Source organism: Echinops telfairi, unplaced genomic scaffold (assembly GCF_000313985.2).
Source record: "Echinops telfairi isolate 266 unplaced genomic scaffold, ASM31398v2 ScPeMD7_36;HRSCAF=134, whole genome shotgun sequence".
NCBI lineage: Eukaryota > Metazoa > Chordata > Mammalia > Afrosoricida > Tenrecidae > Echinops > Echinops telfairi.
In genome coordinates, this window is record NW_022103934.1 from 1,104,695 (window position 1) to 1,119,265 (window position 14,571).

The 14,571-nt window shown below is 57.7% G+C and overlaps 1 protein-coding gene across 1 annotated transcript in view; it reads right to left on the minus strand.

The window, feature by feature from the left end:
• The window catches only part of DNM2 (dynamin 2), an 80,267-nt gene that overhangs the window by 35,647 nt on the left and 30,049 nt on the right, over positions 1-14,571 (minus strand). The window contains exons 2-3 of the mRNA XM_004716835.2: positions 10,954-11,027; positions 221-370 (exon numbers count right to left, since the gene is read on the minus strand). Coding sequence (XP_004716892.1) covers positions 221-370; positions 10,954-11,027 — 224 coding nt within the window. The remainder of the gene's footprint in view (positions 1-220; positions 371-10,953; positions 11,028-14,571) is intronic.

The window sequence follows — 14,571 nt, forward strand, 5'->3', positions numbered from 1 at the left end:
AGCCTCAACTTTCTCCCAAGGAGCTGCTGGTGGGGGTTCCAGGACTCCGGCCTGTGGTGTTTTGTGTTTTTCTGGAACCCAGACGGGATTCTCTGCACCGGAAGTCGATCCAAAGTGGGGGCGCGAGGTGGTTCGGAGGGGGCATGCGTAAGGAGAAGAGGAGGGCCTCCCCGCACCCCACCCCACCCCTACCCCCACCCCCCGCGTCCTGGCTGCCTACCGTGCGGCGAGTAGACCCGCAGGTTGATGGGCACGGCGGAGATGCCTTTGTTGGTCCCCGTGACCCTGTCGGTCTCTGCTTCGATCTCTCGCCGGACCTCGTCGAAGTCTGTGAACTTTTTGTTCTTGCAGTGCAGAAACTCGGCATGTTCTGGAAGAGGAAGGAGCACGGCTCAGCGGGGAAGGGAGGCAGCCTGGTTTCGGGTGGGGTGTGGACGCACCTGGGACGACGGGAGCTCAGTCCCGCTGCAGAGTCCGTGGCGGGCACTCTAGGAATCTGGGGTCAAGAGTCACTCACTTGACAACTAGCTATGAGCCGAGGCCACAGGAACAAAACTGGCCAGTCGGCCCCTAAGGCTGATGTTCCTTCCAGTGCAGGGCTCTGCCAAGGACACCACAGGGCGTAACCAACCAAAACCAAACCAAACTACTGGAGAGCTGGAACCAGTGCTTAATTAAAAATACAGATATTTTAAATTGATAAACGGAATAAACCTGCTGCCATTTAGTCGCTTCTGACTCGCACAGCTGCCCCTCTGCTGTCCCCACCCCTATCAGCTGACCCAACACCAGCCACCGGGGCCCGGAGGAGTCGCTAAGACCACGACTGAGGGTGTCTGAGGAAGCTGCTGCTTTGGGGCTAGGTCACCCCTCCCCTGGCCCCCCACCACCAGGGGTCACTGGGGCTCCTGCATACACGCTGCCTCACAAGGATAGGGCTGAACCCGTTGGGAGGGGTGGCGGGAAGAGGTCGAAAGGCACTGGCCCTTCCCCAGAACCTAACAAACTCCGTCTCTGGGGTCCCTGCCCGGCAAATGAGGAAACTGAGGCCACACCCACAAAGTCAAGGGGCAACCACCCTCCAGCCAGACGGTGTCCAGCAGGGGCACTGGCTGCCGGGATGAGCATGCCAGCTTGTCTGAAGTCCAGGACAGGATCCCCACCCCCTCCCCTCAGCTGACCAGTTCCCAAGGGCAGTCGGGCTCCAGCCCTAAGAGGGACAAGAGGAAGTGCTGGCTGCTCTTCCAGCAGCAGCTACTAAAAATGGAAGTCCCCCCGCACCCCCAACAACCTCCATTCTCTTCCTGTTCGAGGCCCGGGCTCAGCTCCAGCCACAGACCAATCCTCTTCAGGGAATGGAAAGGGAAGAACATTTGGGTGGGTGGGGGGTTGGGGTCCAGGACACAGCGGACTTCTCCCTTTGACACGCTGACCCTACCCCCCACCAGGGCTTGTCTGTTCCCTCTTTCAGGGAGCCTTCCCTGACTGCACTGTGCACCTCATGCTGCTGCCAGACTCCTCCCCATGGGAGTCAGGCCACTGGGGCTCAGGCTAATGGGGCCTGCCCAAGGTGGCACTCAGAAAGAGCGCGATGGGACAGCATGCTGGGGCACTGTGCGCCTCCACACCGGCCTGTTCCCCAAACGGTAAAATGGGCACCACGAGAGGGCTGGGTGCCTGGCACAGGGACCACGTGCAGGTGGGAGGAGAACCATGCAGGGAGCGGGCCAGGGGCAGGCCGCTCAGTCACTCCACATTGTGCAAACCCCGCCCCTTCCTTTTCCCAAAAGCATCTGAAGCCTGTGCCCCCAGGCCTAGCACTCAGAAGGGGCAGGATGAGTGACTACACCAGAGAAATGACTTGGGTCAGCTTACATGAGACGGCCACCCAACTGGACAGAGAGGGTCACCATGCATGCCCCTTGCAGGCCCTGTTCCCCTGCTGCCCAAAGCACGTCCCAGCCACAAGGGCCAGAGCTCGGGTGGGGAGGGCGGGTGGGCTCATAGGAAGCAAGGTAGGCACGTTCTGTGTCTGGCCAGGGAGGTGGACCCAGCACAAGCGCAGTCACAGTGGAGAAGGGCAGGTGTCCTGGGAGTTTTGGGAGAAGGCCCGGCAACACAAACAAGAACCAGGGGGGCCTGGCGGGGCAGGCCACCTGCCAGGGTCCACTTTGAGTTGGAGTTTGGATGACAGGCGGCTGGAGGGCTTGCTGAGGAGGCACAGGACTGCCCAGGGATTCACCTGCACCTTGCTTGGCGGGTGGGGGAGATGTTAAAGCAAGAGGCATACACACTCTCGGGCTTTTGACTGTCGCATGGCCCCATCTCAGAGCACCTCAGGGGCCCACGCAGCCAAGTCCCAAGTGCAGATGACAAAGCCAACCAATGCCAGCTGCCCCGGCCTCGGGGCAGGAGCACTCACAGGCCCCACTGCAGAGCAAGCCCTCCCCAGGGAGAGATGCTGCCAGGCAAGCAGAGGGCTCGCCACAGCTCGGCAGAAGGCTGAAGAAGAAGAGAGACAGACCAGGGCGGCGGCGGCGGCAGGTGGCCTGAGTCCCACGGGTCCTGCCTCATTTCAGCATGGCACGTTATCAGGAAGGAAACAAGCGCCTCCCCAGAGGGCTGGGGGAGGGAAGGAGCACCCACACGTCCTTGGAACCGGCTCCCGCAAAGCCAGAGCTCCTGGCACGAGAGGGGGTCCAACGAGCTATGCGGGGAGCACAGCAGCACAGGGGCCCACCACACTCAGCCCTTTAGGCCCGGCCTGCTGCTCTGGCCCCCTTGCTGGTCGCACGGGCGTGGTGGCACTCACTGGGGGTGACACCCAGCTTTTGCTGTGCTACCCCAGCCCCCACCCCCCACCTGCATCACCCTTCCCAGGACCCCACAGGGCCCCAGGAGGGTCACAGGAGGACTTCTCCGAGTCCCCGGCTCTGGCTCCCTCTCCGTGGCTCCCTGGTGCCCGCCCAGCAGGCCCTCAAAGTACATTTGCCCCAAAACAAAAGAATCTCCGCTACCCTCTGCTCGCTGCCAGTCCCCTGGACAAACACCAGAGTCATCCGAGGGCCTAGAGCAGAGTCCCCGCCTGCCACAAAGTCCACTGTGACCCGCAGAGACCCTACACAGTGTCTCTGGGACTGTAAAACCTGAAGCAGACAGCCTCAACTTTCTCCCAAGGAGCTGCTGGTGGGGGTCGAACCACTAATCTTGTGGTCAGCCAGCCCAATGTGTAGGGCAAAGGAACTGCTCAGTGGAAAATATGGCTCCTCAAGCCGGTCATGCTGGCTCCAAACAGCAAATTCCCACCCCGAGACACCCTGCTGCCAGCCTCCCTGGGTCACGGCGACAAGATCTAGGCAGGCGGAAGCCCTCTCACACGGTCTCCGCCAGGTTCTGAACCCTCCTTCTGTGAAAGATGAATCCTGGCAGCCGTGGGCGGCTAACCACAAGGTTAGCCACTGGATACCATTCCTGGGGAGAAAGCTTTCTATCCGGGAAAGAGTTACAGTTTCACATCAGCATGGATGTGAAGTCCACATGGAAGAAGCACAGTGTGATCCAAGGATTGCAAACAATCAAACCCAAATCCGAAGGAGGGACTGGCATCAGAGTTTAAACTGTGTTCACTTGGTTTGCAGAAAGCGATGGATGACAATGAAGTCCAAAACTCATTTGCCGGTCCACACATGGATGAAGCCTCTGGGAAGCCCCTGAGAACACAGTCCAAGGATGTGATGGCCTAGCCCTGCGGTCAGACAGAGCATGTCCTACATCCAGTTGAGGCAGAGGGAGTTAGGTTACAATGTAACACTTCAGCACTTGAACCCTCCAGTTTGACTCATTTTAAACTGGTTTCTGGTTTTTTTGTTTTGTTTTTTTTAAAACATTTTATTAGGGGCTCATACAACTGTTATCGCAATCCATACACACATCAATTGTGTAAAGCACATTTGTACATCATTCTCAAAACATTTTCTCTCCACTTAATCCCCGGCATTAGGTCCTCATTTTTCCCCTCCCTCCCCGCTCCCCACTCCTTCATGAGCCCTTGATAGTTTATAAATGGGTATTTTGTCATATCTTGCCCTGTCCGACGTCTCCCTTCACCCACTTTTCTGTTGTCCGTCCCCCAGGGAGGAGGTCACATATAGTTCCTTGTAATCGGTTCCCTCTTTCCTACCCATTCTCCCTTTACCCTCCCTGTTTCGCCACTCACACCACTGGTCCTGTAGGGCTCATCCTCCCTGGATTCCCTGTATTTTCAGTTCCTATGTGTACCAGTGTACCTCCTCTGGTCTAGCCAGACTTGCAAGGTCGAATTCGAGTCATGGTAGTGGGGGCGGGGAGGAAACATTTAGGAACTAGAGGAAAGTTGTATTTCTCATCGTTGTTACATCGCACCCTGACTGGCTCGTCTCCTCCCCGAGACCCCTCTGCAAGGGGATCTCCAGTGGCCTACTAATGGGCTTTGGATCTCCACTCCACACTCCCCCCATCTGGTTTCTGTTTTTAATGATTTTCTGCTTTCTTTTTGATAGTGGTTTTTCTATGCTCTCAGATCGATCGTGGTGACAACTGCACACTCTTCTGAATGCCACTTAATCAACATTCTAAGCCGTGTGACGCAGACGCCAATAAACTATTACAAAAGAAAAAGAGACTGACAGTGTCAGAAACTCAAAGGGGCAGTTCTACCTTGTCCTACAGGGTCACAGTGAATCGGAATCAACTCGATGGCAGTGAGTGTCTAGGAAGGAGGAGTCCTGGGGCACAGTAGGTGTTAAAAGATTGGTGGTTCAAACCCATCCACTGCTCTCAGTAGAAAGATGAGGCTGTCTGCTCCTGTAGCGATTTACAGCCTTGGAAGCCCACAGGGCCGCTTTCTCGGCCCGACAGAGTGGCTATGAGCCAGAATGGGCTAGAAGGCAGTGCGTGTGGGCTTTTTGCTGTGAAAGACTCCCAAAGGACCCCAGCACCGGGAGGCATGCTCCTGGCACTTCCCCACCCCGCCCCCCACTGCAAAGCAGAGAGATGGGTGCCTACTGGCCTTTGTACAGAATTATGTCCTGGGTCTGCTAGGAAACGCCTTCGCCCTGGCCCTCAGTCTTGGAGTGGGCGAGCGAGACACCACAACAGGATTCTAGAAGGGCCGGGCAGGAGGAGGGAGGGGGATGGGGACACTCCAGCCAGGCCAGACTCAAGAGGTCTGCCCCTTAGCCCAGTGCCTCAGTTTCCTCACAAACAGAACAGGACAGAAGCCAAGGCTGGGCTACTGTGAAACACAACCAGGCCCTCGGCGCTGGCCTGCACAGGGGACTGACACTTTCCAGGACTGACCCCCACCTCCTCCAGCAGAGAGCAGACTTGGGGGCAGACTTGAGCAGCCAGGCGGCACTGAGGGCGGAGCAGAGTCAATGGCTCAAGTATTTCGGGAAATCCCGTTCAGATGGGGCTTTTCTGGGCTTTCCGCAGACCCAGGGGAAGCAGCACAGGGCCTGCCCTTCCCTCGCTTGGCCTCCGAGCCCCTCTGGTTCAGTTCAGAAATTCTGGCCCAGGAACACTACAGCCTGGGGCTCAAGGCTGGCCAGTCCTCGTCTGCTCTGCACTTGGCTCCAAGCTGTGCTCAGTCTGCGGGGTCACTTCCTTGTGCCCCAGAGGAGGCCTGGTCCTGGTAAAGTGACAGCAGGCACATGTGACCACCCTGCTGAGGACACCCCAAAGGGCCAGGCAGGGCCCAGGCCAGCAGCTAGACACCGTGGAATCCACAGGGGCAGCTCACAGGAAGTTCCAGATAAAATCAAATTCCCTGGCATCCCGTCCGTTCTGACTCAGAATGATCCTATAGGGCAGAGTAAAAGTGCCCTGGTGGGTTTCTGAGGCTGTACATCGTTAAAGGAGCAGCCAGCATCATCCCCGTCCTGCCTCCATGAAGAGGCAATGATAATCCGTCCTGCTGCTGCCCACCCGGAAGGCCCCCTATCAGGCACTTGGCCAATGCTGTGCTCCTAGCTCTGTCCTGGGCCCTGGGGACAGAGAAGAGGGCAAAGCAGATCAACGCTCCTGTCCATGGGGGGACTGACGTCGCAGAATCGTGTGGAGGAGGGAGGCAGGCAGTGTGTGACCAGGAGGGCAGGAGGGCTGTGAGCACAAAGGCCCACACGGGGCACAAACGAACTGGGCTGGAAGGTCAGGAGGGTGGAGGTGGCTGCAGCCAGGGCGAGAAGCCAGTGCGATGGATCATACAGGCCACCAAGGCCCCAGCTGGTCGGAGTGACACCCCTCCCCGCTCCGCGGGCCTTGAGAAGGAATGAGAGAAATCCTGACCTCCCGTTTCCTGGGAACACAAGAAACTGTCAAGGTCAGGCAGGGAGAACCAAATTGTCCCTGTAAAGGCCCGATCCCATCCCATCCTCCACAGGACAAGGCCCAGGGCTGTGGTGCCCAAGGAGGGGCAGGGTTCACCCACAGGCCCAACTTCCTGGTGACTGTAGGCTTAGATCTAATTTTTAAACTAAGTCGGTTGAAAGCAAGTGCTCACCTAGACCGGCTTGAACAAGAAGCCATGTGACACGGGCACCTGGCCCAGTGCCAGGAGCTATGTCTGTACCCTGGACTCCACAGAAAGAGGCAGCCACACCACAGCCACGTGGGTGCCACTGGCAGCCCCGTTTTACAGATGAGGCAACTGAGGCACAGAGGCGGGAGTCACTTGCCTGAGGTCCTCAGCCAATAAGGGGTGGTAGCCTGGCACAGGGCCTGCCAGACCCAGTGGGGTTCCCGTCCCTGGACCATGAGACCCTTTAACAGTCCCCAAGGCCACACACTCTGGCTATCACTGCTTCTCAAGGGAGTGAGCGGGGCTTCCCGGGACCCAGAGCTAAGGCCCCCCATGGCTCCTCGGCCCAAACCCCTTACCTCCGTCTGCTGCCCCTGCCCAGAATGTTCTCTGTGGGTCCCAGCTCCAAAGGAGGGCCGGTAGTCACCGTCCTCTCCCACAGCCCCTGTGCCATCCCCTCTGTGCGGGAACTGGTGAGAGGGGCAGCCCCACCCACGTCTGCATCACCCACCTGCGCTGGGCCAGGCCACATCGGAGGCTGCAACGGCTTTCGGGCCTCGGAAGGCCTGGCATGCCATGGACCCGTTTGTTGGTACAGTGAGGGTCGGGGCAGGCTGTGGGCAGGGTCGGGGAGTGGTCTGAGCTGGGGACGCAGGAAGGGCCTTGGACAGTCCCCCACAGATTGAGCACTAGTCCTGACTTCCCATGGGGGAGCGGCTGTCTGTGCCACGTTCAGAGTGAGGGGGAAGGGCACGGTAGATCCTGAGCTCTTTTGATACATAGAGTAGATTCGTGGACGAAGGAGAGAGCAAGCAGATGCTGAGGAAAAGAGGTATACACCCCAGGAAGGGCACACCCAGGAGGAGGAGAGTCAAGTGCCTTCCTCTGGGGCTTCCCCACCCTGAATTTTGACTTCCAGCCTCTGAAGATATGAGCAAATTAATGTCAAAAAAAAAAAAAAGTCTGTCTGCTCAAGTCACACCTTTGTGGGGGAGCAGAGAGCATGTAAAGAATAAAGAATCCAAAAAAAAAAAGAATAAAGAATCCTTTATTCTCATACATGAAGAAGCCCGGCAGTCTGGGTTTCTGGGGTGGAGGGAGGTCTTGGCCCTTGTGAGTTGGACGTGAGTCCCAATCACATTCTCATAATTAATGTTGTTCCCCACTATATCGTCCCATAACAGTGCTCCCTTAAAGTTACCCCTTACAAGCACCTGGCTGACTGCTATGTAGCCGGCCGGCAGCTTTAACTACAGGCGCACACATGTGCTATTGCTCTCCGGGCTCTGAAGACAGCCACTCCCTTTACCTGCCCCGGCGCTGGCGCTAGGTTACTCCTCCTAGGCACTGAGGGATACTTAGGGCTAGGGTACAGCCCACCTTGTTACCTATGTGGTTACTTGCCATTAGGGGGCCTTGGATGGCCCCCGAGTAAATATAAGCCTTGGTTGGAAATATATTTGCTCTCTCTGTGTGCGCACTTGGCTCCTGAAGTCATGGTGGTCCTGGAGGGGAGCACCCGCATGCTTTGTCTTGTCTAGTGTCTCTTTAATTTCACCCCTCAATGACACAACCGCCCCTCGGACCCATTCGATTGTGGGGGCTGGTACCCCACACTCCTGTGACAGCAGTACTAGGGGAGGCAGCCCGGCCTCTCCCCGGCCCACGTGCCGATAGCATGTCCTGGGGCTAGTCTGTTGTAAACTACCCAGGATCTGAAGAAGGCTTCCTGTCTGTGAGGCTTGGGCCGTGTGTCAGCCTCACTGGGCTCAGAGGTGACCGTGTATGAGGCCCCAGGCAAGGAAGTGGCTTCGGCACCCAAAGCCTCTCTCCATCGGGCAGGAGGGCCAGGAAGAGGGACTTCTGGGTAATTCCCAGCAGGTCCTGGCAACTGGGTGAACTCATTGCCCTGCCCTCTTTGCTCCGAGCAGGCCTACACGGGTTGTCCCCCACGCTCCCAACACACGGACAGCTCAAACATCACTCCCTCACATCCTGCCCCTGGGCCTCCCCGCACTTGTCACCTGAGGAGGACCGGTGATGGGTAGGTGACAGGGGGTTCAGTGGAGGACAACAGGGAGCAACCTCCCGCCATGGCGCGGCCGAGCGACTGTCTACCCACCCGGGCCCCTACAGGCCATCGGCGTGCACGGAATCATCGCTGCTGGAATAGCACCTTTCACGGGAGGCCTGGTGTGTGCCAAAGGAGCACTAGTGGTGTAGCGGTTACACCCTGGGCTGCTAACTGCAAGGTCAGTAGTCAGAACCACCCGCCCCTCTGCGAGAGGAAGATGGGCTGTCTGCTCCTGCAGAGTTGCCGTCTCTCAGACTCACAGGGGCAGCTCTACCCTGTCCTTCAGGGCCGCGAGGAGCTGCACTGACTCGAAGGCAGCGAGCTTGGTTTTGGTTTGGTGTGTGGCTGCACTGTTCTCACGTATTCTCACGTGCTGAATACGTTATCTTCAAAGCGACCGCGGTGGCCCTGGTGGTGGCACAGTTAAAAGAGCTTGATTGTCAATCAAGTCAGTGGTAAAGATGACAGCGAGGAACGCCACAGGGCAGCTCTACACTGTCAGCCACTCTACCTTCCCTGTCTATACAGGGCCTCGCGGGGCGGATGACGTCGGATGTGTGCTCGCACCCACCGGGACGTGAACCTGGCAGTCTTGATGCCCGGCCCAGGTCCTTGAGGTGTGCAGGCCCAAAGATGATGGCGGCGGCGGCCCGGGAAAAGACCGGGTTGCAAGTAGAAGCCTCTGCCCCGGTGTGTGTGACAGCAATGTGGCGACCGCAGACTGCAGTGTGCTTTACCAGCTCACCTCCCTTTCTCAGCCCAGGCCTGGCCCTCGCACAGCCCACGTTGCCTGTGGGGCCCAGTACACGTAAATAAAGCTGTTCCGATAGAAAAAAAAAAAAAGAAACCTCTGCCCCCTCCACTCTAGCGGCAGATGCGCACCAACCCCCGAAAAGGCCGCTCCATCCTCGACACCGCTGATTGCACACTGAACACGCAGGAGCCGCCCACTGGTCCTGCCGCGACCTATAACATGGCAGGGCTCAGAGAAAGGGGGTGTTGAGCCAGTCAGCTCCAGCCTCTCATTAGACCCGCCCAAGCAGCCTGAAGTCTTCTGGGAGAGCCACCCCCACCCCCTGGGCTGTGCAAAGTCAGGGGATTTCAGGGAGAGAGAAGAGGGGAGTGGGGGGGCCAACAATTGAGGTGCGGGGCTCCAGAGTTAGGCCCTCCAAACGCCCACTTACAAGGGCAGGTAACTTGGCTCCGCCTCTTAGCGACCCTACAGGCCAAGGTTGACCTGCCCCTGTGAGTTCCCAAGACTGTAACTGTTTATGTGAGTAGAATTCCTCATCTTTCTCTGGAGAAGACAATGTTTTATAAGACGGAGAAAAGTGGGAAAGGGACGCAAGCCATTGGGAGTTTGGATAAGTTGTTTAAATTGATGAATACAAAAATTATCGTACGAAATGTGAACCCCCATCAATGCACGGTAAAAAGTTTTTTTAAAAAAAATAGAGGAAATCACACGCACACTTGCTGGCGTGCCCACTTTGTGTTGCTAAATGTATTTCATGCAGAGTCCATACTGTATTTTAAGCCTCGGGGAGAGCTCTGCTCTGAATAACAGAGGAGCCACCTCCATGGCGCGGGGCACCTCTGAGGGACTGCTGGGAGCCTGGGCCTCTGGCTCAGGCGTGGCTCTGAATGTGGCCATGGAGGGGAAGGCCCTGGTTTCAAGAAGAGGTGCTCTGGTTTTGAAATGCAGAGCAAGAAGCATGTTCTGCCATAGAGAAGGAGCCCTGGAGATGGAGTGGGGGAAGCACTGGGCTGCTAGTGCAAAGTCGGGGGTTCACGCCTGAAGGTCAGCAGTTCGAAACTACCAGCTACTCCAAGGACGGAAGGACGAGGAGGTTTTCTACCTCCAGTAGAGTCACAGTCTCAGAAACCCACAGGGACAGTGCCACCCTGGTCCTGTGGGGCAGCTGTGAGTCAGAAGTGACTCAATGGCAGTGGGCGGGTTGGCGTCTGGGGATGGGCTTTTACGTTTCCAAGATGATTGCAAAGGAAGTCACCCTTTGTCGTATCCTTAATACTGCAAGGGGAAGGAGAAAACAGTATGCTTTACCATGCCACGGTTCAGCGTGGACTCGATGCAGTCTTTACCATCGGTCAACACGGAGGGCCCCGGAGCCCTGCCCAGCCACTGGCTCACTAGCCTGGCCGGTGTGTGGTGGGGCTTGTTCTTCAGTGTGCCCGCATCTGTTTGTGGAAACTCGTGAACTCAGACCCAAACCCAAACAACAGGGAGGCCTCGGGTTCCTCCTTCAGCGCCCGCTCCTCCTGCGTCTGACGTCAGGTCCAGGTGTCCCCCGCGCCCCCATACCTGTGTTTGAGAAGATGAGCTGCAGAACGAGGGGCCGTCTGGTGACGATTCCTGAGCCGCGGGGAAGGAAGTCCCTGTGAGGGGAGGAAGGAGAAATTACTCACACAGCTGGCTTGCAGGGCAGGAAGTGTGACCATGTGTGGTGGGGCAACTCTCTTGTCACTTGGGACACAAAGCTACCCCTCCCAGCTGGGGACTGGGGAGTTCTCTGGCTGTGGGGGGTCCTCAGGCCATGAACAGGGTGGGGTTCCTGGTGAGGGCCGGATGGAAGGTCAGGGGCCCACAGACACGCTCTTGCTGCCAGCCAGGCCTCCCGGAGTCGCCGTGCAGGCTCTCGGCTTCAGCACTCCAGAGGTCCCTGTTCTAACAAATAATCTGACAATCTCCCGCACACAAAACGAGATCCATTCGATTCCCTGTATGAAAGACCACAACCAAGCTCACTGCGGTGAAGTCAGTTCCCACTCACGGAGACCCTACAGGACAGGAGCCTCTGCGGTTTCTGAGACGGCACCTCTTTACTGGGGAGTGACGGGGGGTGTCAATCTGCTTGGCCTTGAGGTTAGCAGCCTAACACGTACCCCACTACACAACCAAAACCAAACGCACTGCCACGGAGCCAGTGCCAACTCCTGGTGACCCTATAGGACAGGACACAACTGCCCCCTGTGAGTTTCTGAGACCATAACTCTTTATTGGAACACAAAGCCTCATCTTTCTTCCCTGGAGCAGCTGGTGGCTTCGAACTGCTGCCCTTGTGGTTAGCAGCCCAGTGAGTAACCACTACGCCACCTGGATTCCTCAAATTCCCGAGACACATTTTCAAAATAAGTCCAATGCCACAGAAAGGCGAACTACAGGGAAAGCAGTCGTGACAAAAACCACGCCTGTTGCCATCACCAGGATCCGCAGTGTCTCGGCGGTACCTACCCGCCCCATGTGGGTCGGGACTGTAGGGGCTCTGGACCAAGGAAGTCTGGGGTCAGCATCCCCGGGACTCCCCACGATGAGGTTCAAGCTCCGTCAGCCTGTGGGTCCTCTGGCCAGGCTTAGCGGCATCTCTTCGGGCCCAGGTGCACCCTCAGCCTCTAGGAGTCTGGCCACCTTCAGGTCAGGCCAGAATGTGTAGGAGGCCCGGGGCTGCTGTGGGCTGGGCTGGGCTGGGGCGGCAGGCTCGGAGGGAGGGCAGGGTACGGATTCTCGAACCATTCACGGAGGCAGCTGTCACCCGGGACGGACCACCCACAGATTAGGTGGGTGGGACGAGCCTGAGCATAGTGAAGCACCCGGCTACATCCGAGGAGACCCCTAAGGCATCCGTGCCCCACAGCCCGGAGGCACAGCCAACCCTCCACACCCCAAGGGCCCGACGTGGCCCACGCTCCAGAGGACGGTACAGGGTCCTGTGCCAAGCCCCTTCAACTACGCGCCACGTTTCACACTGACCACAAAGGAGGGCACTGACCCCAAATTCAAAAGGTGTGGGGACTTGGGGTTCGAGGAGGTCACACGGGGCAGTCGTGCTAAATGGTGGTGGTCTGCAGCATCAGAACCCGGCGAAATTCAGTGGAGAAAACAAGCAGCCTTAGCCCGAAGATGCTGGCCAGGAGGCGAAGGTCAGCCGCATACACTTTCCCTCTCTAACCTGCCCCCAAATCCTGACCCCAGCTGCCCCTCCCAGTCACTCTCCCCTTCTTCGCTGCTGTTGAGACCCCACTGCAATGGCTACGGGGACACCCAGCCCAAGCTTACAGTAAGCGGTTTATGCAGGAAGTACAAGGTGCAACTTGGGAACCGGATCAACAGGCTCCAAGTCCGGATCAGATAGCACGTGGGCAGTTCCGAGGGCGCCCGCAGGTGGAGGGTGCGTCCTTCCCTTCTTCAATGCAGGGCAGGCCTCTCGGGCCTCCTCCAGGTTCCCCGAGGACAGGTCTCCTAGGTGCCCAGCCACCTCAGGAGAAGCCCCTCTGCCTCCAGCCCCCCTGCCACGGGCTCTGTCCCTTCCAGGCCTGTCCCCATCTTCAGTGTCACAGCTCTTGAACCACGGTCGTGGCTCCTTGGAGAGGTCCCTGCCTTCCGCTCTCTCTGAGGTCTCTCTCCTCTCGGTTTCTTCCAACTTCCTGTTGGAAACCCGTTGCTGAGGCTGGCTGCTCTCACACGCAAAGGCCTCATCCTGCTCACAATCCTGACCAATCCTCCCCACAAGGCCCACACTCCATGTCATAGACCACTGAACCCCTCCTGCAAGGCACAAAGTGACCACAGGGCAGGCTGCCACCCAGGACCAGCCACCCGCCGCCCTGCCAGGGCAATGCCGGTCAACCTGGGCAAAAGGAACGAACTTCTGGGGCGAAAAACTAGGGCAAAGGTTCACCTCCTCGGGTTGTTTGCCTCCAAAGAACCAAGGCAAAGAGGCCACCGAAAGCAACTCATCTCACCAGTCGGGGAAAGCTTCTCTGAGCCCCAGGGAACCCGGCGGGCAGATGCAGGCCACCTGGCCCCGCAAAGCATCTCCAGCAGAGCAAGGTCCTTCAGGGCACACGCTGCGGGCAGCGCCCTCTGGCCGCCAGGCCCTCCAGGAGACACAGGGAACCCTGGGACTTTGAATGCTGAAGGTAGCACACATGAGCCTGGCTCTTCCAGCACCCCGGACCACCTGGCTCACCTGAGAGGCAGCAACAGGAAAGCCTGTGTCCACGGAGATGCGGTGAGGCCACGTGTGCTAGTCACGGGAACTAAATGGTCACGTGTCGGCCCCCACCGCGTTTGCGTATCACCTTTTCTTCACCCCGTTCCACAGCTCCCCTTACCCGTTCCCCTTCACCAGAGGGTGGCTATTTGGGATCTTTCCAGTTTGGGACAGGGCTCCAAACGGGTTCGATCCAGTTTAACTCCCTGCGGAGAGTCTGCCTTTCCACCCCTGGTATAACACACCGAATCAGAACCTATAGTTTAGAAAGACTGCCAAGACTCTGATCTTACCAAGTTCTTCCCACCCTGTTGCTATCTGGTTAAAATGTAGTGTTGGACTCAGTACTGCCGAGGTAGAAAGAGGCTGGAACGAACCGGTTCAAAGGCCTGTCTGTGCAGGACAGTGACTAGCCAGCATGGCTCTCCCAGCCACAGTCTGGTCACTTTGTAACTGTGAGTGAGGTGTGGGCGGCCCACCCAGAGGACTAGTTGGAGGGGGTGGTTAAGATCGCAGAGTTAAAAACAGCTGGAAAGTTGGAGGGCGGACGCATGCCTGACCATCCCCTCGTCGGAACCAGCCTCTGCCATCTATCTACACCCTGGCTTGGGGGCCACTGCAGCTCACACTGCTGCCTGCGTCTTTGCACATGCCTTTGATTGGTTCTTGACCTGCAACAGGCAAAACTCGTCTGATAGAGATCAGGGCAACGGCCCCGCCCCCGGTGGGAGGACTGGGAAGGGTCAGGAGAGGACATGCTGGGAGGATGCATGTGGCTTAACATTATCTCTGTGTATGCCTGACAGACACAGGACACACATTGACATCTGTGCGAGTCACTGGTTTGCTCCGTCAAGAAAAAGGTCACGCAAAAAAAAAAAAAAAGAGGAGGATTTGCGTAAGGAAATTGGGACGTGCCGGGAAGTGCC